The sequence below is a fragment of the Trachypithecus francoisi genome, unplaced genomic scaffold (genome assembly GCF_009764315.1).
Source record: "Trachypithecus francoisi isolate TF-2019V2 unplaced genomic scaffold, Tfra_2.0 Lachesis_group18, whole genome shotgun sequence".
Lineage (NCBI taxonomy): Eukaryota > Metazoa > Chordata > Mammalia > Primates > Cercopithecidae > Trachypithecus > Trachypithecus francoisi.
The window spans coordinates 40,610,396-40,634,130 of NW_022681463.1; the positions used below are offsets into that span (position 1 = coordinate 40,610,396).

The 23,735-nt window shown below is 37.3% G+C and overlaps 1 protein-coding gene across 6 annotated transcripts in view; it reads left to right on the forward strand.

Moving 5' to 3' along the window:
• TBC1D4 (TBC1 domain family member 4) overlaps nucleotides 1-22,963 on the forward strand; it is a 210,378-nt gene extending 187,415 nt beyond the window's left edge. For all 6 annotated transcript variants that reach the window (XM_033177546.1, XM_033177547.1, XM_033177548.1 and 3 more), the window contains 7 exons: nucleotides 1,017-1,175; nucleotides 5,081-5,239; nucleotides 7,911-8,155; nucleotides 12,406-12,565; nucleotides 15,156-15,325; nucleotides 18,494-18,670; nucleotides 20,618-22,963. In XM_033177546.1, the coding sequence (XP_033033437.1) occupies nucleotides 1,017-1,175; nucleotides 5,081-5,239; nucleotides 7,911-8,155; nucleotides 12,406-12,565; nucleotides 15,156-15,325; nucleotides 18,494-18,670; nucleotides 20,618-20,851 (1,304 nt within the window). In that variant the 3' untranslated portion in view covers nucleotides 20,852-22,963. The remainder of the gene's footprint in view (nucleotides 1-1,016; nucleotides 1,176-5,080; nucleotides 5,240-7,910; nucleotides 8,156-12,405; nucleotides 12,566-15,155; nucleotides 15,326-18,493; nucleotides 18,671-20,617) is intronic.
• Nucleotides 22,964-23,735: the final 772 nt, after the last annotated feature.

Here is a 23,735-nt window from a genome sequence, read left to right on the forward strand (position 1 = left end):
CACGATAAAGACCAAATCAAGATACTAGTTGCTTTTATAGACATTTATTTTAATAAGCTCTGGGCATGTATGTTTGACCATCAAATTAGAGAGAATTATTTATTATTTAAAAAATAGAATTAGTGTTAACTTCAGTGAAAGGAATTTTCCTTTTTAAGTTTATTACAAATGAACACAGGAGGACTGGGCACAGTGGCTCACACCTGTTATCCCAGTTCTTTGGGAGGCTGAGGTAGGAGGATTGCTTGAGGCCAGGAGTTTAAGACCAGCCTGGGCGACATAGCGAGACCCCATCTTTACAAAAAAGTTTGTCAAATTAGCCAAGTGTAGTGGCGCATGCCTGTAGTCCCAGCTACCCAGGAGGCTGAGATGGGAGCTCAGGAGGTTGAGGCTACAGTGAGCTATGATTGCACCACGGCATTCCAGCTTGGGGTATTGAGGGAGACCCTGTCTCTAAAAAGCAAAACCAAAAGCAAACAAAAGAGAGAATAACGAACACAGGAACACATAAGCTAGTTTTATTAGTTATTAAGGGCAGTGTGGATAACTCTGGAAACAGTTATAAATATGTATCATGTTATCATGGTCATATATTTTTCAAATCAAGATTAGCATGAGTCTTTGCTCATGTATAGCACATATAAAATATTAACACTTCAGTGGTGTTTAAGATAATGTGAGCTATCATTTCCTAGGCTATCCATCACATTTGTCAAAAAAATGGAAAATTATAGAATGATCAACATGGTTTACTTTTTATGCTTAGCAGACTTACCATATGTAAGATACAGAGTAAAACCTCCTTGGGAAGTTATTCTTCATTTTGTTCTCTCATGAAATGACTCAAAGCTTGAGACCCTTTCATGTATCCTCAATTTGTTTTAAATTTTCTTTTTAAGATATACTACCAGTTAATTCCTGAAAGTCATTTGGTATGGTTTTACAAATACAATCAAATGTTTAAAATTTTACATTTTAAAAACACATTGGTCTTACGTAAATTCTTTTTTCCTTAGCAAGCAGAGATGAACTCCAGTCCAGAAAAGTTAAATTAGACTATGAAGAAGTTGGTGCATGTCAGAAAGAGGTCTTAATAACTTGGGATAAGAAGTTGTTAAACTGCAGAGCTAAAATCAGATGTGATATGGAAGATATTCACACTCTTCTTAAAGAAGGTATTTGGGATAATCTCAATAATTTTTGTTTTTTACGGAAAAACCTGCGGGATTTTTTTGTTTGTTTGATTTGTGGAGCTCAGATGTAATTTTGTCCTTGTGTTTTGCTTAGTAAAAAAAAGAAGTGATTTGTTTCTTCTTGTAGTTTAGTGACCGTCTCTGAGGAGGTAGCACAAACCTATTTTCAGCTTGGTGGTGTTGTTTACCAAGAGAGAAGGGCATGCATTGATACAAATCTTTGATCACTGCCATAAAATTATTAATAATTCAGTCTTTCAAACTTGGCTCATTTTCATCATTTGGTCAGAAGTATTCATTTACATATATATGTATGTTTACATGAATGTGTATATATACCTGTATGGATTTATATAGAGAGAGACTTATATTCTGGCTAAGTAATCAACCACTTTTCTTTCATCCGTTCGTTTCTTCACTAATTTTGGAGAAGTTGCTTTTATTTAGCCATTATATTGCATTTATTCTTTTATTGCTGCTATGCCATATAAGATGCCTGATATTTAAGAATTCTAAATTTAAAAATAAAATGAATAAGTCAACTTTTAGTTGCAATTTCTGTGACTCACATTAAATATGTTAAAATTAGAATCTCTATAGCCTACATAAACTGTGGATGTAAAATAAAAATTCCAAAATACCCAAAGAAATTCTATAACGAATGTTGTTTTAAAAGCCTATGCCAATGTGTGAGACTGTTGATCCACAGTTAAGTTTAAATTGAGATAAGAGTTATTTTGAAAGCTGCTTCATTGACAAACTTAATATAGTGTTCTTTATCCTTAAAGATATGGAAATCCTAAAGATTTTTATTGAATGCTTTATTTGGGAGACCCAATAATGGTTAACAGAATGTCTGTGAGATGTGGATTATACCATTTTTTGAAATGATTTTCAAAGATATTTTAGGAGTGCTTATCTTCCCATTTCTTATTGGATACAGTTTAAACTTCTTGGCCCTGTGCCCAAGGCCTTTGTATTAGTCCATTTTTACTCTGCTGATAAAGACATACCCGATACTGAGTAATTTCTAAAGAAAAAGAGGTTTAATGGACTCACAGTTCCACGTGGCTGGGGAGGCCTCACAATCATGGTGAAAGGTGAAAGGCATGTCTTACGTGGAGGCAGACAAGAGAGAAAATGAGAACCTAGTGAAAGGGGTTTCTCCTTAACAAACCGTCAAATTTCATGAGTCTCACTGCCACAAAAATAGTATGGAGGAAACTGCCCCCATGATTCAATTATGTCCCACCGGGTCCTTCTCACTATACGTGGGAATTATGGGAGCTACAATTCAAGATGAGATTTGGGTGGGGACACAGCCAAACCGTATCGTTCTTCTGTAATCTCTCCTTCCTTCTTTCTGATCTAATTTTGTATCTCTCCTTACCGTGTATTGTATGCTCTGGAGACACTGAACTGTTATACTTTGAGCACTGATATGTCCTTTACTATTTCTTGCATGGAATGTTCCAGTCCTCCCTACTCTTCTTCTTCCTTACTTCTCTACATTTTCATTTCCCATCTCCCTTTCTTTCTACCCCATCCTTTTCTCACTCCTCTTTCCTCCGCCCTTTCCCCTGGTCCTCTCCTGGAGTGCCTGCTGCCTGCACTTTAGGCCCAGAGCATCCTTTTATCCCTCAGGTCCCTCAAATACCATTTCCTCAGAGCACCACCCCGACGCCCCAAAAAATCAATTCATTGTGCTTTATCATTATTTTTCATGATTAATTATACTTAATCATAATTTATAGTTTAATAATTATGTATGTATTTGTTTAATGTTTTTCTTACCCCACGACTGCACACCTAGCACCTAAGACAGTATCTTGCACTTGTTACTGAATGAATGAATGGATGAATGAATGAATGAATGAATGAGATGATTTTCGTGAGAATGGATTTATTCATCACTCAATGATGAGGCATCCTGACTGCTTTGCTTTATTCTCTGCTACATACTGGATGCTCAATAAATGTATGTTTGACTGGAATGATGTCGCTTTTTGTACATTTATGACTGGATGGATAATAAAACCGCCCACTCATGTTATCAGTGATTCATTTAGTGGGCTGATAGTTACCTTCTAAAAAGGACATTTTCTATGCTGTCATTCATTCATTCAACAAATGTATAAGCAGCAAGGGATATGATTTTATCATACAGAGATGAAAATATGCTTGCTATTCTCAAGGACCATTTAAGTGAGGAAAAGAGACAAAACTTCCATATAGAGCTAACTGCAATCTAATAAGGTAATGTTACAGTATGAGTCAAATAGTGTGTGAAAAGGGACTGATTACATCTGGAGATGTTAGAGAGAGCTTCAACAGAAAAGGTGACACTCGAGCTCATTCATGAAAGATGAATAGACGTACAACGGGTAATCAAGTGAGGGAGCTTGAAATTCCCTAAAGGCAACAGTAGGTGCTAAAAACTGGAGAAGTGAAAATGACCACAAGCGTCTAGTATACATCAGGGACTGGGAAGTAATGGTGCTTAGAAAGGTAGTTTGGAGCTATATTGTAGAGGCCTCATAAATCATGCCAACAAGCCTCGGTTTCACCTATTGGACAATAATACTTTCAGCTTGTACAAACTCTGGCATTCATTCAGAAGAGATTACTGCCATTAAGCCTTTCCTTAACCAGCTGGAGCGAAGGAACCCATTGCAGATTCAATCTGTCCAAACTGAAAACTCCTAGTGAGTGAAATAAAGTTGTCTGCACTGTGCAGAGTTGAATTTTGTCCCTCCCAGTGCTTACTTCATTTCCCTTGGCATAAAAAACATAGTCATAGTGTCCTCGAACTGCTTGGGATACATTTTGGTGTTGAAGCATAATAGAGTTAATGTTTTATTATATGTGCTAAGCATTTTCTTCTCAAAGCGCGAATATTGTTCTGGAGCATGTCAGTTACACCTTCTTATTGTTTACTACTTTTATTATTTCTTTTTTTTTTAGACAGAGTCTCACTCTGTCTCCCAGGCTGGAGTGCAGTGGTGCGATCTCAGCTCACTGCAACCTCTGTCCCCCAGATTCAAGCCATTCTCCTACCTCAGCCTCACGAGTAGCTGGGATTACAGGTGCATGCCACCACGCTCTCTAATTTTTGTATTTTTAGTAGAGGCAGGGTTTCGCTATGTTGGCCAGGCCAGTAACGAACTCCTTACCTCAAGTGACTCGCCCGCCTGGGCCTCCCAAAGTGTTGGGATTACAGGTGCGAGCCACTATTCCTGGCCTATTCTTTCATTTTTAATGCCCATATAAGAATGCCATTTGATTCTCTATTATAAAGTTACTTGTTGATGACAAATATTTAGAGTTGTAAATTAGGATTAGCATTCGTTGCTATCCTCAAGCCAAATAAAGAGTGAAAATAGGCAGCAATACACTTTGGGATACACTTTGGGATACTTTTGGGAATACACGCCTCTGAAACCAGACTTTCGGAGTTCTAATTCTAAACTGCCACTTCCTAGCCATGTGAACTTGGGGCAATTACTTCATCTCTGCCTCAGCTTTCTGTCTATAAAGTGGGCCTAATAGTAATTGCCTACCTTATAGTTGAGTTGTTTTCTGAGTGCATGTGCTCTGTAGCTAGGCACTCTCAATAAATGTTTGATTAATGCCCAGTAAGTGATGGGTGATGTTGTTGTTAATGTCATTATTGTTAAGTGTTGTGTGAGGGTTTTCTTTTGCAAGACATCAGGAGCTATAGGATTAAGCTTGTCAAAATACACTCCTGTCAATCGTACTGCGTGGTCTTAGAGTGGCGTGCAGTACACACAGCTGCCTGTTTACCAGAATCACATAGTGAAGCAACTGGGATCTAACAACTTCATTCCAGAGCTTAAGGCCTTGGTTATTTATCTCCTTGATTGTAGGAGTTCCCAAAAGTCGACGAGGAGAAATTTGGCAGTTCCTGGCTTTACAGTACCGCCTCAGACACAGATTGCCTAATAAACAACAGCCTCCTGACATATCCTATAAGGAACTTTTGAAGCAGCTCACTGCTCAGCAGCATGCGATTCTCGTGGATTTAGGTATGTTTGGCATGTGGATTATAATTTACAAATGTAAACAGCTGATCCTTCTGTTGAGTTGTTTTGGTTTTTGTTTGTTCTTGGGGCTGATAAAGAGCACCTGTTGGCATATGCGGAGCCATTGACTTTGTCCTTTACTGAGGGCAAGTTGGCCGTATTCCTGATTGATGATCCAATAAATGCCTGCGTATTAAATGAAGTTTTCACCCCAAAACTTTGCCTCTGCAAAGGGAACCATCTTATATTTAAATTATTATAAAGGTCATATTATGGGGTGCTCTCAGTTACTGCATTTTGAACAACTGACTTTTTAGGGCAGATAGTTGTATTTTAATCAATGCTGGTTTTGAAACGGCTTAGAATAGGTTAAAAATTTAACAAAGGTGTACTAGGTATTCCTGGACACATTGCTGAAAACAATCCTTTATCTATCACTTTTAAAAGCAACATGATAAATGGTTATGTTGGTGGAAATTATGACTATACACCTATAGGGTGAGTGAAACATTAGTTGCGCTAATAGGGTAGGAGTAGGTACTCATGGCCTGGGGGAGAATTTCCACTGACAGAATCGTAAGGCAGTCTTATTTATTTATTTATTTATTTCAAAATGGAGTCTCCCTCTGTCGACCAGGCTGGAGTGCAGTGGCGCTATCTCTGCTCACTGCAAGCTCCGTCTCCCGGGTTCATGCCATTCTCTTGCCTCAGCCTCCCGAGTAGTTGGGACTACAGGTGCCCGCAACCACGCCTGGCTAATATTTGTATTTTTAGTAGAGACAGGGTTTCACCATGTTAGCCAGGATGGTCTCAATTTCCTGACCTCATGATCCGCCCGCCTAAGCCTCCCAAAGTGCTGTGATTACAGGCGTGAGCCACCATGCCCAGCCAGCAGTCTTCTTAAATGCTGATTTTCAAATAACTTGTGGAAATAAAAATGCTTTGATTTTTAAAAATTATATTGTGTCTAATTTTTCTGTAATATACTTTATTATTTTAAAATATCTACATTATTAGATTAAATATTATACATTGGCATTTGACCAATTTATTTGTACTCCTAAAAGTTGGTATATGTCAGGTGGCCAGATATGTTATTTGGGCCCATTTGGGAAAATACAAGATTACCTTATGTTTGGGGTCATCTTATATTAGGGCATATGAAAAATCACTAACCAAACCCTAGTTTTTAACCTCTGTTCCTTTTGGATGACAAATAGCTCTTGTTGGGAAAGGACCCAGCTCAGTTAATTATTTTTTTGAGCCCAGCAGAGTTAAAAAGGGGATTTTACAGAGAAACTGAAAATGAGTTTTTGTGCTGATTGTGCCACTAATTGTGGTCTTAGACAGATTGCCTTGCTTCTCAGTGTCAATCCTCTCTACTAAGTGGGGGCATTGAACAAGGCAGTCCCTGTGTTCCCAAGCAAATCTGTGGTTCTCTGACCACAAATTGGTGATACCATCAGGGGTAGTCATGATGTCCTATTAAAGAGAGAGAATGAGATCATATTACAGTCAGACAAAAACGGAGCTAGAATCAAGTTAATGGATAGAAAGTGTATTTATAGTTTTCCTTAGTAAAAAATTTAAGTGAGAAAATAAAACCATAATTTAAAAAATTGCTTATTTGGCTCTACTTGTAGCCATCTGTGTTTCTTCAGCATGCAACTGTTATTTTCTCATATCTTCCTCTTACTGGCTCTGCAGAATTAATCTTATTGGTTCCTGGAAAAAAAATCACTTTTAAGCATATGTGGGAGAAAACATTTTAAAACCTGACCCTCTTGGAAGTTCTAACTGACATGAGTAATCATTTCACAGGGACGCTAACATCTCCCTTCATTTTTGTGGCACTAGGAAAGTCCCATATCAGTATAAACAGCTTTGATGTGAAGATGGGTTTGTTTCTGGGTATAGAACTCTCCTTTAGTGATTCAGGACTCACATTGCCAGCTCAAGTGTCTCTGTGGTAATTTGATACCTAGAGGTAAATTTTAGAGGGGTGTTTATTTGAAATTGACTTGACTTGACCCTTTATTTTCCTTGATATTTTTAGGTATTGAAAAAGGAAAGTGGTTGGCTTGTGGAGGTATTTTAAGAGCAAAGAGCAAAATATAGTTGAAAAAGAAGTTTTCTTCTGAATGATAGTCTGAATGTAAAGCCAAACAAACCCAAAAAGTCCCTCCAGTGTCATATTATAAGAAAAGCAGAAATAAATCTGTTGATAGACTATGAAGATTTCCTTTTAAATAATATAATATCTCTTATAGACTTCTGGTTTCATTTAGAAGGTAGTCTTTATATGAATTAGAATTTGCCTTGCTTTATATAGTCAGAATAAATTTTATATTCTGTTTTCCTGGTATCTCTCCTGGGTATGTCATCAGTTTGTGGATTTTTATTTTATTGTATTTTTTTTTTTTTTGCTACAAAGAAGTACTGGTTAGCATAAAATGTTTCCTCCCATATCATACATGTGAAGATGGTATGGTAGCCTCGCAGGACTTGGGATGAAAGAGAGAGAGACTCTTAGTTACATGGTGACTCCAAGCAACTCTCACTGGTTTGGGAAAGAGTGTTTATTTATTCTTGGAGGTCACTGAATTGCAATTTCTCTATGGTCTCCAAGGCATGAGGACATTTCAAAAAATATTTTTCTTCTTTTCGTCTGCAGGAAGGACATTTCCTACTCACCCTTACTTTTCAGTACAGCTTGGGCCAGGGCAACTGTCACTGTTTAACCTCCTGAAAGCCTATTCTTTGCTGGACAAAGAAGTGGGCTACTGTCAGGGAATCAGCTTTGTGGCTGGAGTCCTGCTTCTGCACATGAGTGAAGAACAAGCCTTTGAAATGCTGAAATTCCTCATGTATGACCTTGGCTTCCGCAAGCAGTACAGACCTGACATGATGTCGCTGCAGGTGAGGCACTTGTGCTTCCCAAGGAAGGTGTTAGACTATTACCAGAAATCCTGGCCCTCTTCTCAGTTATTACAGTTCAGATTTAAAGAAATGGAGAGCCATTGTCTTAGAACTTGGATGAACACTGGGGCATGTTTTAGTTCACTTAGTGTGGGATTTGCTATGTAGGTAAACTTCTAAGTGTATGAGACCCATAGGCAGGATACCTTTTCCATAAAATTCCTAAAGTGAGTAAATAAGTAATTTAAGAAAGGTAGGTGATGAGGACCCAATCCTTTATGCCCTAAGTCTATGGGTTACACGGAGAAGGTATCAAGTCATCTTTATTCACTTTCCCTCAACTTCTCAATTAAAAAGGCTCACAGGTCTTTTGTTTACAATCTGAAAGTGTCTTTATCCCTTTACTTTTGAGTGCACAAATAGCAGATACCATGTTATGGTTCTTTTTGAACTTATCATATCTCCCCTCCTTTATCTTCATGTAAGATAGGCCTTTACAGAGGAAAAAGTGTGAAAGCCAGTGGTGCCTTTTCAGTCTGCTTGTGTGTGTGTGTGTGTGATGGTGTCTTGCTTTGTCACTCAGGCTGGAGTGCAGTGGCACGATCTCAACTCACTGCAATCTCCGCCTCCCAGGTTCAAGCGATTCTCCTGCCTCAGCCTCCCCAGTAGCTGGGATTACAGGCAGGTGCCACAATGCCTGGCTAATTTTTTTGTATTTCTAGTAGAGATGGGGTTTCACCGTGTTGGCCAAGCTGATCTTGAACTCCTGACCTCAGGTGATCCACCCACCTCAGCCTCCCAGAATGCTGGGATTACAGGTGTGAGCCACTGAGTCTGCTTTTCTTAGCGGGCTCTGAAGAATCACCATTAAGATTTTTCAAGTATTTTGAGTGGGGTATTAACTGCCACTGCTGTCTTAAGCCTACCTCAGACTCCTTGTTTACACATTTCTTTCCTAGTTTATCACTTCTCTAAGTGGATTGGTTGCTAATAAGCAGTTTAAATTTTGTCTATAGATACTTATCTCAAACAACCACTGCCTGGCAATTTAAAGTTTTCAGTGGTTAAAAATATAAAAGAAGACTTTAAAGAGGATTCTCAGGTTTTTCCTCCCTTGAAATGAGGTATGCATGACTCCCAGTTCATCGTAATACTATGCTTTAGATAAGAAGTAGTACTTTAAAGATGCTTTTAAAGTATACTATTTTTCCTGGTTCCCGGATATGAGTTTTTGCCTTTATTAGCTCAGTTGCCAATCTATAACAAAAGAATTGTGTTTTTACTCTGAGCATTATAGTAAATGATATTTTTTGAGAGTGAATGCAGATGAAGTATTCCATTTTTCTTCCTTTCCCAAGGTAAAATTTTGGCTGGGGAGATAGGGCTTTGCTATCAACATTAGGTTTTCTGGTGTGAGTTCGTATGATTTGATTCCTCATTGATGACTATTCATAGGTTTAACAAATCAAATAACAACTGTGGAAAGTTTTATTTTTTATTCCTAAACAGTTTACCTGTATCTTTTTATCTTTTTTTTTTTTTTGAGATGAACTCTTACTCTGTCACCCAGGCTGGAGTGCAGTGGCGCAATCTCGGCTCACTGCTATCTCTGCCTCCTGGGTTCAAGCGATTCTCCTGCCTCAGCCTCCTGTAGCTGGGATTACAGGCATGTGCCACCATACCCTGCTAACTTTTTGGTATTTTTAGTAGAGATGGAGTTTCACCGTGTTGGGCAGGCTGGTCTCGAATTTCTGGACCTCAAGTGATCCACCCGCCTTGGCCTCCCAAAGTGCTGGGATTACAGGCGTGAGCCACCATGCCTGGCCACTGTATCTTAATATCAGATAGGAATCAGATGCTCTTGTAAGGAATTCAATAATTCTGATTTTCAGAAACAACAGTTTGGTAGCTATTATTAGAATTTCAAAGATACAGGGAAGTACCTGTGAGTAGTGTTTGATCTGGATCCACAGATAAAAAGATATAGCTATCAGTTTAAAAATACAATGATATTTCAATTTACAAATTCTTCATCAATTTCACATTACAACAATTCATGTAAATTGGATTTATACATTCATTTAATATGCTCTATAAGTACCAAGAAATATTTTATGTCTATAATTTTGAAAATGCAGACATTTAAAAATCTTTTGTGGCAGCATTGCTGTAGGTTACAGTATTGGGGACCTTATTCTGGAAGAATAGATCCTTTTGCATTTTAAAGTGGAATATCACACTTTCTCACTTACTAGAGCAGAAGGTACTGTTTTGGGTCTAGCCAATAGGATGTTTAGAAATGTGCTTGAATGCCTCTTGCAGTGGGTTTGAATTCACTCCACAGGATTTCTGATTTCTTGCTTCTCTCTTGGTGACTTGGGTGCTCCAGGCTTCAGTTACTTTATCTGTAAAATGTGGGGGTTGAGGTCTTTTTCAACTTTAAATACCTGTATCTCATCACGTTAGTTTCTGCTGCTTTCCGTGTTAAGCATAAAGGCATTGTATCTTTTCCTCTGAAGATTTTGGTCTCCACTTTTTTTCATCATCTCTCTCCTAGCCTTATCTCTCTCTCTGCATCTTTCCTTCTCCAGTTCACCTCTTTAATCTGAAGGTTTGCCTTGGTATCTGTAAGGTGGAACTGAAGAATTATTTGTTCTTAGCAAATAGAATTTTGTCATTAAAGCTTTCTTTGAAGGAAGCCTGAATCGTATTCTTATTTGCCCAAATATCCCTTGATGGAAGAAACTATCTTGACCCCTAGTTGAGAATGTACGACGGGGTAGGTGGGAAATAAGATTCTCTTAAAAAAATTAAATGTTGAAGTATTGCTTCTTTTTATAATCACAAGTGAATGAGAACAGTGAGCTTTTGATGATGTGCTTTCTTTTTATGCTGCTAATTAGACTTTTTTGATTTTTGTGTTTACCAAAATACTAATTCTTTTGTTGATAGGTGCTCAAAATTTCTGGTTTCTGTGATGCAAATGGTCTAAAGGAAATGTATGATTTTTTTTTTCAACATGACTTTTTGAGATAATCTCATTTAAAAAAAGACTTTCTTTTTGACTCCAGCTAAGCTTCTTATTTTATAGCTATGACTGCCTGTGGCTCTTTAATTCCCTTTTATTTACAGTTTGTGTGGAAACTGAGTTTCCAAAGATATTTGTTGTAGAGAAGGATTGAACCATTTTTTGTATTTATGCATAGTTTTTGATTTTTTCCCAAAGGAGTCCATTGATTTTTAGTTCTGTACTCTAGAAATAATTGTTGAATTCACAACATAATTGGTTATTTTTATGTATTGTCATAGAGCTATTTAAGAATGATGTTTTAATAATTTCTTTTAGTGAAAGAAGTTCTGCTAGATGTAATAAAACATTTTATACATTTTTACACCAAAATATCAGGCCAATATAACTGATCAGGGAACCACCACTTATTGGTTAACTGTGTGGATAAAAATTTCACAATTCCCGAGTTTCTTCGTTACTTACTCCTGCTTTTATCTTTAGTATCACAGATATGAGTTTAAAAGTTTCTGTGTGCTGTCTTTATGATGTTTTCTGAAATACCAGTAACCAACTCAGTAGCCAAATGAAATAATTTTTTCTTTTAGTTCTAGAAACATTCAGAAACAACTGCACTTTTTGCCTTAATCCCATTTGTCATGAAAAATATGCTGCTGGAATAACTTGAATATTAGAAATAAATCTCAAGCTTCTGGCCCTGTAACATTCTAAGCTTTAATTCTATCCTAGCAGTGCAGATTGTCTGGAGGGCCAGAACTCTTTCATTAATCACATGCTGGTCACAGTAAATAGAAATAAGCTTCTGCACTGAACGTGGTAGATTCTTTAGAATGGAGGCTTTTCTGGAATTCGTCTAAAATTAGGAGGGATCTTCTGTGAGGTTCGTGAGCCAGGACAGTTCTCATTAAATTCCAAAAGCAATGCCTCTCTACAGAAGAAAAAATTCCATTTCTATATATATATATGTGGTACTCAAACACACATGATAGAGAAACTTGCTCAGTCTTCTTAGATAGACTCTCAGTAACTTGCTTTATGGCTTCAGTTAAGTGAACTTGGATTTTAGTATCAACTTTAAAATCACAAAAATGAAGTAATACTGCTTATACTTATATATGTGAATTTGTTGTTAAATATTAGAATAAAATTAAAATCAGTGTATTTGATGCACATGCAGATACATGGGTAATATTTTATTTTTTCTTCTCCAAATTAACTTTAGATTCAAATGTACCAGCTGTCCAGGCTCCTTCATGACTATCACAGAGATCTCTACAATCACCTTGAAGAAAATGAAATCAGCCCCAGTCTTTATGCTGCCCCCTGGTTCCTCACATTGTTTGCCTCCCAATTTTCATTAGGATTTGTAGCCAGAGTTTTTGGTAAGAGATGCCTGTAATTAAATGCAACAGTATTATTTATTCCAAGGACTATACTTCTACTTCTAGCCATATAATGCTCCCATTGTTTTATCACGTGTTACACAGAATAGCAAATTGCTAATGGAATTTAATAAATGTGCCTGGCTCTATTCTGACAGTAACTTAAAACCATATTTGTCTTACATAAAATTGAAATTAAAAGGGAAAGAGGAATTGGGCTCTTGTATTTGAGTAAGCTGTAATGGAGCTCTTATTTTCATTTGTGCCTAAAAATCAGAGCGTATACTCCTAAACTCTGGACTAGGGACAGACTCTGTGTAATTTTCCAGATTTTTATATACATCTTTCTACCCCCCATTGTCTTCTTCCTCTTGCATTCAGAACACAGAGAAACATGTTCTTAACTTGTATCAATGTTGTTTCTAATGACATTTCTTAATCTGACTTTTTGTTGTTAACAGAATAACTTTACTTCCTGTTTCATTGCTCATGTGACTCTTCTTTCATGGCAATGCAGTTATGGTGGGACAGTCTGTAAGACTGGTGGCTCAGGGAAAACACTAAGTACAGTCAGTAGAGCCCAGGGCAAGTTACTGAGTAACTGCCTTGCTCTAATCACAGTGTTTGGCATTGGGAATAAAAAGAGAGTGTAACATGGTTTATGTCCCCTTTGGAGGCCCTTAGACCTATTCACAAGTCTTTATACTTGTCTAAGTCTGTTATTTGAAAAGCAAAAATTAAAACAACAACAACAACCAACTCTTCATCAGAGGTTTGTTCTAATGATGTGTAGGACCTCAGTTGCCTTAAAAAGGACTCCCTTAATTTTTATGTTCTGATCATCTATTTAGCAGACATGGACAAAGCAGTCAGTATTCACTCACAGCTGCACTTCTGTTACATTGGAGCTGTTTGTCAAATAGTATTGGCGCAGTTGTAGGTCATTGTCAGTGTTTGAAAAAATGAAACAGCTTACAGTGACGATATTAGGGAATATTACAAATAGTAAGGAAATACATTGTTTGGAGAAATTTGTTTTGAGGATATATGTGCAATATGTATATATACCAGATTACAACGTATGATATATTTCTTATTGAGGACTGTGGTGGTTTAAAAGTTAAACACTGCATTAATGTTACTACAATTTATAAAATGCAACAAAAGAGTAAAGTTAAAATGCGCTGAATCAAATGTTCATCAGATTTCTCTTGTTTCTCGAATATACACTACTGCTTTTCTACAGTGACATTTTCTCTGGAGCTTGGGTTCCTATTAATGGGTCTTCTGTAAATTCTTTTGTTTATATATGTTTTTCTTCCCAGAGAATAATCTATCATATCAAAATGAGGTTTCAGGGCACCTCTCTTTGACTTCACCTTGGAAGCTTGAGGTCAGGAGTTCAAGAAACAAATGTCATCAGTATCAGTTTTTTGTTATGAGAATACAAATGATGCTGTTGGCTGTACAACAGCTGTTCAACTCTCTTCTTTGAATTTATAAAAGAATAGAGCTGGCAGGAAATGGAAAGATGCATGAGCAAGAAGAACTATGTTTGAAATAATGATTCTATGGTTCCATCTTCATTAAAGACTCTCTGTTGTATATTATTCATTAAAGAATGACATAGATTGAGAGAAACTTTCATACAAAAGTACTAAGTACTTGATACTTTTCTTTCTTTTTTCATTTTTCTGAGACTGAGTCTTGCCCTATTGCCCAGGCTGGAGTGTAGGGCACAATATCAGTTCACTGCAACCTCTGCCTCCTGGGTCCAAGCGATTCTCCTGCCTCAGCCTCCCAAGTAGCTAAGACTACAGGCATGTGCCACCACACTCAGCTAATTGTTGTATTTTTCGTAGAGACAGGATTTCACCGTGTTGACCAGGCAGGTCTTGAACTGCTAGCCTCAAGCCATCCACCCGCCTCAGCCTTCCAAAGTGTTGGGATTACAGATGTGAGCCAACACGCCCGGCCTAGTACTTGATACTTTTCAAAATTATTGCCTGTTTGTATTTGTAGGGAAGCAGGGCTTAGAGTTAGGGTAGCTCTTATATTTCTCTCCTGATTGAGGTTGTATGTTTGTCGTTTGTTTTAATTTTTCTTTTAAGGTGTTTTTTTTTTTTTTTTTTTTTTTTTTTTTAATTTCCTGGTGTGACATAGATTTAATTACATAGCTGGTTCATTTACTTTTTATTATGGTAATGAGAGTTTGAATAGTACTCATTGGTTATGTTAATTTGTTTTTGTATTCCTGTTGTGAAGAAAAGTCTATCAGTTGAATAACTGTCCTTGAGGTTTACCTAGTCTCCATTAAATTTGGCATTAAAAATTACAAATAGTTCATGGACAGAGATATACACTTTGTCCTTTTTTACTCTGGCTTTATCTGAGATTCTTAAGAGGAATATTAAAACACCTGCTTATATGTTTAGTTATTTTACTTTTTAAAAAAAGCTAGATGCTTTTGACCAGTTTTCTTTTGCAAAACACATAAAACAAGTAAATAAAAACCTTTAGCAGAAATAGCATGCTTTTTACAAGAGTGGATGCATAATTTTGATCATGAAAATTGTATCTCTTCTTTTAGATATTATTTTTCTTCAGGGAACTGAAGTTATATTTAAGGTTGCACTCAGCCTACTGAGCAGCCAAGAGACACTTATAATGGAATGCGAGAGCTTTGAAAATATTGTTGAGTTTCTTAAAAGCACGCTACCTGATATGAATACCTCTGAAATGGAAAAAATTATTACCCAGGTATGATTTAAATGCTAATAGTGTTATACAGCAGTTTTCTCTACTGAATATATATTAAATGCTTTAGCATAAAAATGTAGCTTTGCTTGACAGGTATTTTCATCAGATACATTTTTTTTAGAAAGGGGACTGTTGTGAAATTTCTACATTGTGACATTGTCTATCTGGCTATGCACAGAAAATATGGTTTAGTGCTACGTAATGAGTTTTTCAGGAATCCTTTCCATTTAAACCAATGCTAAAACTGCAGATAGAACTGACAGAATCAGGAAGGCCTGAGAGTAAAATCAGATCGTCTTGCCTTTGTTATCTTCTTAATTATTTTGTAAAATACATGAAGAGGACATGTGGCAAGAGTACAGGCTTTGGAATTAGAAGGTATTGGGTTTGCATCTACTTCTAGCTCTTTAATTGGTTGTTTGGCTTGTACACATCAGCCTAATCGTCCAAACCGTAGTTGTTCAGAATGGTACAGCACTGGACAAGTTCCAGAATGGGATAATACTGATCTGAGAGGTTTTATGAAGCTTACATGAGGAGACTTGGTGTATCAGTCTTTGTCCCTCCAGGAAACATTCTCCCTCCAATGATTCAAATGAAGGAACCATCTATAAAGATGTGGGTAGGCCTAAGGGAATCCAACACAGATGTCCAGGTGCCCATTTCCCTAGTAACATAGGGAAAATGTTCAAACCTCTGCTGCAGAGGGGCTAAGTGGAGGATGTAATAGTGTTACTAGGTCCAGGAAGAGCTGGAACTGCGGAGGAGGGTTCTGTGCTGGTTGTTGTGGTCTTGTTGAACTAGGCAGAGAAGGATCAGGGAAGAAATACCCAACCCTTTTCTCCTGCCTCTTCTCATCTTGTGCTGGCATCTTCTGTTTGCCAAACTGAACTAGAAGCCAGCCAGAAAGTAAGTGTGGGGAATTGTCTGCCTGCCAGGGTACAATAGAATGGATGAGGGCAGTGAATGGATCTGAGAAGCAAATTAAAAGTAATCTACACACTGCACACAAAGACTACAAGTCCTTGACTCTTCATAGGGACTAGGTGAGTGGTAGCTATATATTGCTGCTGTTCAGATGCAGTGGACAAGCTTAAGAGCAGATTGATAGATTTGACAGTTGAGCTTTATGAGCATTGATAAAGTTTACCACTTTTCTGAAGGCACTTTTGATGGCAGAAAGACGATAGGGTTTAGAGAAAGGGAGTTTGGAACCTTGTTCTGGTGTCCAGCCATTTACCAGCTGTGTGCCTGTGGGCAAGTTACAACCTCTCTGAGTCTCAACCTCTTCCTCTACAAAATGGGAATAACAAAAGTAGATTGTATTATACTTTTGTATTATTTTAGGAGCAAATATAACCAATATGTTAAAGTATTTTGTACCCTGTAGTTCATACTGTAATATGAACTCTTATTATATTAATACATATAAAATTTTGTTTCCATTACATGGAATCTAAATCACAAATATCTATAAATAGTTTGTTAAAATGCTCTGTAAGCTGAAAAGTATAGCTTTTATTTGTATAGTTACTTGTTTATCAATTTTTCAGAAATACCTTTCTTGACTGGAATCAGATATTATGCTTTTAGAGATTTGAAATCAGATATCACCTCCCTTCTAAAATTAATGAGGAAATTGCCTGGCTTTACAGATTACTATTAGGATTAATGGGTAGAATTTATAGGCAAGTAAATTTGAACTTGATATTGGGAGAATTTCTTTTTTTTTTTTTTTTTTTTTTGAGGCGGAGTCTCGCTCTGTTGCCCGGACTGGAGTGCAGTGGCCGGATCTCAGCTCACTGCAAGCTCCGCCTCCCGGGTTTACGCCATTCTCCTGCCTCAGCCTCCCGAGTAGCTGGGACTACAGGCGCCTGCCATCTCGCCCGGCTAGTTTTTGTATTTCTTAACAATTAGAATTGATTACTGTGGAATGAAATGCTAATATTAAAGGAGACTTTGATGAACTTTATTTATGGACACTGGAAAAAAATGCAAATAATGCAGAAAATCACAAAGAAGGAAACAAAAGTAACTATAAATCTCAACATCTAGAGATAACCTTTGAAACTTTCTGTTACCTTTTCTTTGCTTATATATACATATAAAAATGTATAAAGTTATATATAAATGAAATCATACTACATATACTATTGTGGAACCTGATTTATAATTAAAAATATATAGAGTATTAGATTTTTTTCCAGTAACTATAAATCCATATTATCATTTTAATGGTTGTGTAATAATCCATTGTGTCCATACCCACTAAGTAAGGAAAAGATGATGGTTATTTGAGGATAACCAGTTAGTCTAGAAGTTCTCTTATTAAAATTTGAATGTTTGAGTCTCTCTAGTAGTAAGTAGTAGAGTAAGTCAGATTTTTTGTGGTTTCTTTTCTCTTCTCAGTGTTAATATAGAGACCATTGCTTGAACAGCAGCTGTAGTCTCTCCTTCCCCCAGGAAGTTTGGAGTAACTGTCCTCTAGCTTCATAGCAAATGACCTTCCTATTTAGTGGTGGTATGGGAGAGCAGTAGCAGCCCTAATTAAACCTTACAGCCCTGGACAGTGGTCACAGTATGCAATTTTGAGGATTCTCTCTGCAGTACAATATGTAAATGACTCTTTAAGAGGCTTACAGGGAATAGCAAATGGATGAAAAAATTTTTTAAGATCTTTCTGCTCCATTGGCAAATAAATTAGAAATGCTTTTGGTTGTTTTATTACAGCAATACCCTATGCAATTTTGCTTACTAATCAGTAAATAATAATTACTCAATAACTAATGTTGTTTATCTAGTATACTACATTTTGGGAGACAGTTACTAGATTATGGATATCTTGGCTGCAAAATACACTTGGACATTAATTTATTCTGGTGACTTGACTTCCCGAGAATGTTTCAATTGCATAGAAATAATCTATCTGTTCTGTTTTTAAAGAAAAAATTTCTTCTTTCACAGAAAGAGCTGTTTGTTTTTATGTTGACAGTGTAAGCTATATCTAATTTATTCTTGCATTGACAGTTATACTTTTTTTCTTTTTTATGCTTTAATGTTCTTTATTAATAAGTATTTGGAAATATACATGAAACATACCAAGATACACAAGCTGTATCTTGTTATACATACCAAAGGCTAGCCTAACCCATGATACTTTCATGGCAGGTTTTTGAGATGGATATTTCTAAGCAGTTGCATGCCTATGAGGTGGAATATCATGTGCTACAGGATGAGCTACAGGAATCTTCATATGCCTGTGAGGATAGTGAACCTTTGGAGAAGCTGGAGAGGGCCAATAGCCAACTGAAAAGACAAAACATGGACCTCCTAGAAAAATTACAGGTAAAGAAATAAAGATTTGAGCAAAGAAGTACTTTAATGCCTCCTGCATGCACAGAACTACCTCAGGAATGGAAGGGATATGTGTGTGGAATGAACCATTGCTAACCAAGAGCCCATGTATCAGACTGTCCAAGTGCTCTGGGGCTACAAATGACATGTTAAATTTAACATTACTTGGAAAAAATGCACCCTCACAAAATAGCTAAATGGCAGTTCAAAGTGGAATCTGCTTAAATACCTGTTGTATGTTATAGATATTTGGTTAAGTTCAAGGGAGGAAGAATTGAATGTAGGAAATTGATGAAGTTGTGAAGGACCTGGGCTTGAGCTGGAATCTGGAGGATTGGTGGAAGAAATGAGTGAGGAAGATCTTTAAGTCAGGCTGGGTAGGAGGGTGGCATCAATAAGGAGGACATGGCAGAGCAGCAGAGTTAGCCTGGTGTCAATTTCAGATAGATGTTGGGGAGAGTTGGTAAATATGATAAAGGCAGAAATTGTAAGTGACTTTCAGTGTCAAACCAAAGAACCTGACTTTAATCCTGTCAAGAGGGAAATCTCTCAAAGTTTTGGGGCCATGCTGTAGAAAGATCAATCTGGGAACCTTGATGAGGACAGATTGAGATAGGAGAGAAGGTAAGGAGGCCTGCTAGCAGTCACTTGTGAAAATCTATTGTGGATGATGAGAGTTGTCTAGACTAAAATGGAAATTGAAAAAGAGGGAGACATGTCTAGGTAAATTGAATTACATGTAAATGTTACATGTAATATTAATACATCATTCCTGCCATCAGGGAGTTCACAATTATTATTTGAGAATATAAAACACTATATATCTGTATCTAAGCACACACTTATACGTGCAATAAGCAATTTATTATACAGTAATATTCTGTATTTGCAACTTGTATATGTGTGCTGTGTAGCCATGCCCTGAGGGGAGGGGCTTAAGAGTGATCAGGGGAGGGAGACTAGCAGGTGACCCTCCTGAAGTCTTCAGGGGAGATGACGTCAGTGGAGTTTCAGTGCCTAATGGCTGCTTGGGTTCCACTTACTCCTCCTCTCCATTTCCTCAACACTGCACCTGGCTACAGACTGGAAAACACTAAAACTCTGCTTCTATATGGTGAGTCCCCTGTCAAGACCAGTCAGGAGAGACAGGTTAGAAATGACGGGTCTCTAAAGTGGTTGCTTCCCAAGAATGGGGACACTAAACTTCCTTCACTTTGTCTTACATTGGCTCTGGCTCACAGAAAATTTAAATCTTTTTTCCTATTCAAAAGAGGGCAACATAGTCTATTTTCAAAAAGAAAAATAAATGGTTGATATATTGTCCATTTTTAGTTGGATATTTCAATGGCGATTGAGTATTTGCCCTTATTAGGGAAGGTGGGTTTGTACCTGTTTTATAATGATTCTTCTGAACTTACAGACTTTTTCACTGACAGTTCAGTGTAGTCATCATCAGTTACTCAGCCACCCCTCACATCTATAAAAACTGATGAAAGTCCAAGTGTATGTTTAGAGAACTCCGTATTTCAGTCAGGGAAGGAAAATCTCTTTTAGCACTGCAAGATAGTGTCAGGAATCTCCTGTTTCTCCTTCAGCCAGGCCAGATCCCTCCCGCTCACTCAGGGGAACACCAGTGGGTGCAGAGTAAGTTCTGCTACTGTTGGTGAGGGGGTGATTTAGTATTGAATTATTAGTGTATTCAGTGAGATGAGATGAATCATGATAGTTCCATAGTTACATCTTTGTGAAACCTAATAAATCATCGTTTCATGTAGGTTTTCAGAGTATTTGTTTCACATAATATTTTATTAAGTAATTCGAAGTAATTGGTTAATAAGGGTAAGGACTGGCTCCTGCTATAATCAATCATGACTTTAGCAAGACATTTGATTCCAAATCAAATTTTTGATTTGTGGGATTTTTTCCCCCCCGAAACAGGTAGCTCATGCTAAAATCCAGGCCTTGGAATCAAACCTAGAAAATATTTTGACAAGAGAGGCCAAAATGAAGTCTTTAATCCGGACCCTGGAACAAGAAAAAATGGCTTATCAAAAGACAGTGGAGCAAATCCGGAAGCTGCTGCCCGCGGATGCTGTAGCCAATTGTGAACTGTTGCTGAGAGACCTAAGCTGCAACCCTAACAACAAAGCCAAGATAGGAAGTAAGCCATAATTGAAGAGGCGTGGCCTCAGCAGGAAGTGCTCCTTAGAATACTACAGAGAGGAAGAGCCTGCATGCCACTGGCCCAAGGCTGGACCCTGAAGCTGATGGAACCACCTAATACTGGTGCTGAGCCCCTAGTCACAGCAGGTGGACCTCGTGCTCATCAGAGAGTGCCAATCCTAAGCCATTGGACCTATGTAGATTGGTTTTTGTTGTTGCTATGTACATATAAATATATATATAAAATGAACATAGTTCATGCTTTCAGATAAAATGAGTAGATATGTATTTAATTTTTTTAGTCAGAACTTCATGAAATCCACACCAAAGGAAAGGTAAACTGAAATTTCTCTTGGACATATGTGAAATCTTTTTGTCTTTATAGTGAAACAAAGCCAGAGCATCTTTGTATATTGCAATATACTTGAAAAAAATGAATGTATTTTTTTCTCCAAAGAACAGCATGTTTCACTCAATGGTGAAAAGGTGGAAACATTTATGTGACTTTATGTGTTTCTGTCTTAATATCTACTGACATTGTCTATATGAGGAAAGTGACTGAATACTAGTCATGCTCCTATGAGTTTTTGGGAAGGTAGGGGCATTTCTCCCTGCTTGCTTTGTGCCAACTAGCATGTTGCATCTACATGCATTGTGAGTCTAGTTAAGTATTACTATAAACATACATAAAGAGAAAGTAGGACATTGTGGCTGAGTCTACCCAGCTCAAGGTAAAGGAGAATGTCGCTAATTTTTTAGCGAACTAGATCAGCATTATTACTCAAACTAAATATATCACACCTGAAAAATTTAATTTAGGACCTAAAATGTCTAGATTAACTTTCTGCCTTTTTAATTTAAATAACTCATTCAGTTGTGAATGAATTCCTCTTTATTTGGTGCCACAGTCACCAAATGACAAGGATTTGCCATTTTCCCACCAAATTGTGAGTGCTCATAATTTAGGTCTCTCTACCTTAAATTCAGTATAAGGAAATGTAATTATGATTGTTTTTTTTCCAAAGATGACAAGCTGTGTTGAAATACATTTTTTCTTTTGACCAATTGACAGACTCTAATAAGCTTTAATAATCTTCCCCTTTTATGTGAAAAGTTTTGAGAACTGTAAAATGTTTAGGAACAAACTGTTGAAATCCATCGGAAGGGAAAAGTGGTACCAGTGGTACCAGCTCAACTAAAACCTGCAGTTGTGCATTTCAACTCTTCACTTCCTCAGTCTACAAATAGCTTATTAGAGGACATTCACGCATGCTGGGTATAGGCAAGGAAAGTAATTTTCAAAGTACATTTGCAATTCTCTTTTTCAGAGATGATTCTAGGATAGTGCCTCTGAAAGTTGATGCAGCATTTTTGCCTTTCCAAAAAGTATTTATCGTCACTGCTTTTTGCAGTACTTGTATTTTCACAGATGGATTATCTGGGGTAATTTTCTTCAAAGGGATTTTGTTATACACAGTGAAAATTTATTATGGAGTAGAATAGTAAAGCTCTAGAGGTTTCAGAAAGCTTTGATGAACAGATGACAAACATCCGAAATCCCCTGTACACTGTTACCCAGTGTGAATATAATAACTTGTTATAGTTCAGTGTGCCCTTGAATCCAAACAGTTTCTTAAAAGACAATAAAATCTTATTAGTAAAGTTAATGTAACTTCTAAGTTCTAGAAATGCTGATTCTGTCTACCCCATTCAATTGGGGGCTACTAATTGATTTGTTGCTTGGTTTTCTTGAGAATTTCTCTATTTGTAGGAGGGATTTTTTTCTTTTTACTGTCTGTAGATGGAAAATTACTTTATGGGTGTGATGCACAGATGGTAGCCAAGGAATCTGTTGGGAAAGTTTGGAAAGAAACCTTTTCTTTCTGTTATTCAGTTTAAAGTAATCTTTATCCTGGATGTTTATAGTCAACATTAAGAGTTATATTACAGTGTTCAGAGATTAAGCTGACTTGGATACAATATTTTCTTTTGAAAATGAATTTTCTTTTTCATTTGTGATTTTTTAAAAATGTTGCACCAGTTATGCTTCATGCATTGTTACATCTCATCAGGTTAATGTAATGTCTAGTTCCTTTGCAATAAATATATTACTGCAGCTTTCTTGACATATACTATTTCTTTTCGGGAGAGAAGAAGCTCTTGGTTAGAGTCTTTTACTACAGGGGTCCCTGGGTACCTGTCCATGGCCTGTTATGAACCAGGCCGCACAGCAGTGGTGGGCATGTGAGCAAGCATGACTGCCTGAGCTCCGACTCCTGTCAGATCAGCCATGGCATTAGATTCTCATAGCAGCGCAAACCCTATTGTGAACCTGTGCATGCAGGAGATCTACATTGTGTGTTCCTCAAGAAAATCAAATGTCTAATGATCTGTCACTGTCTCCCATCATCCCCAGATGGGATCATCTAGTTTCAGGAAAACAAGCTCAGGGTTCCCACTGATTCTACATTATGGTGAGTATATAATAATAATATGGTGAGTAATAATCATAATAGAAATAAAGTGCACAATAAATGTGCTTGAATCATTGAGTCATCCTGAAACCATCCCCTGCCACCAGTCTGTGGAAAAATTGTCTTCTATGAAACCAGTCCCTGGTGTCAAAAAGGTTGAGGACCACTGCTTTATAAGATCTGCATGGTAAAACCCCGTCTCTAGTAAAAATACAAAAATTAGCCAGGCATGGTGGTGCACATCTGTAATTTCAGCTACTCAGAAGAGTAGGAGAGGCATGTGTTGTTACTTATAGGAGGCCAAAGAATCGTCTGAACCTGAGAGGCAGAGCTTGCAGCGAGCCATCGTGCCACTGCACTCTAAGCTGGGCCACAGAGTGAGACTCTACCTTAAAAAAAAAAAAAGATCTGCATGGTTT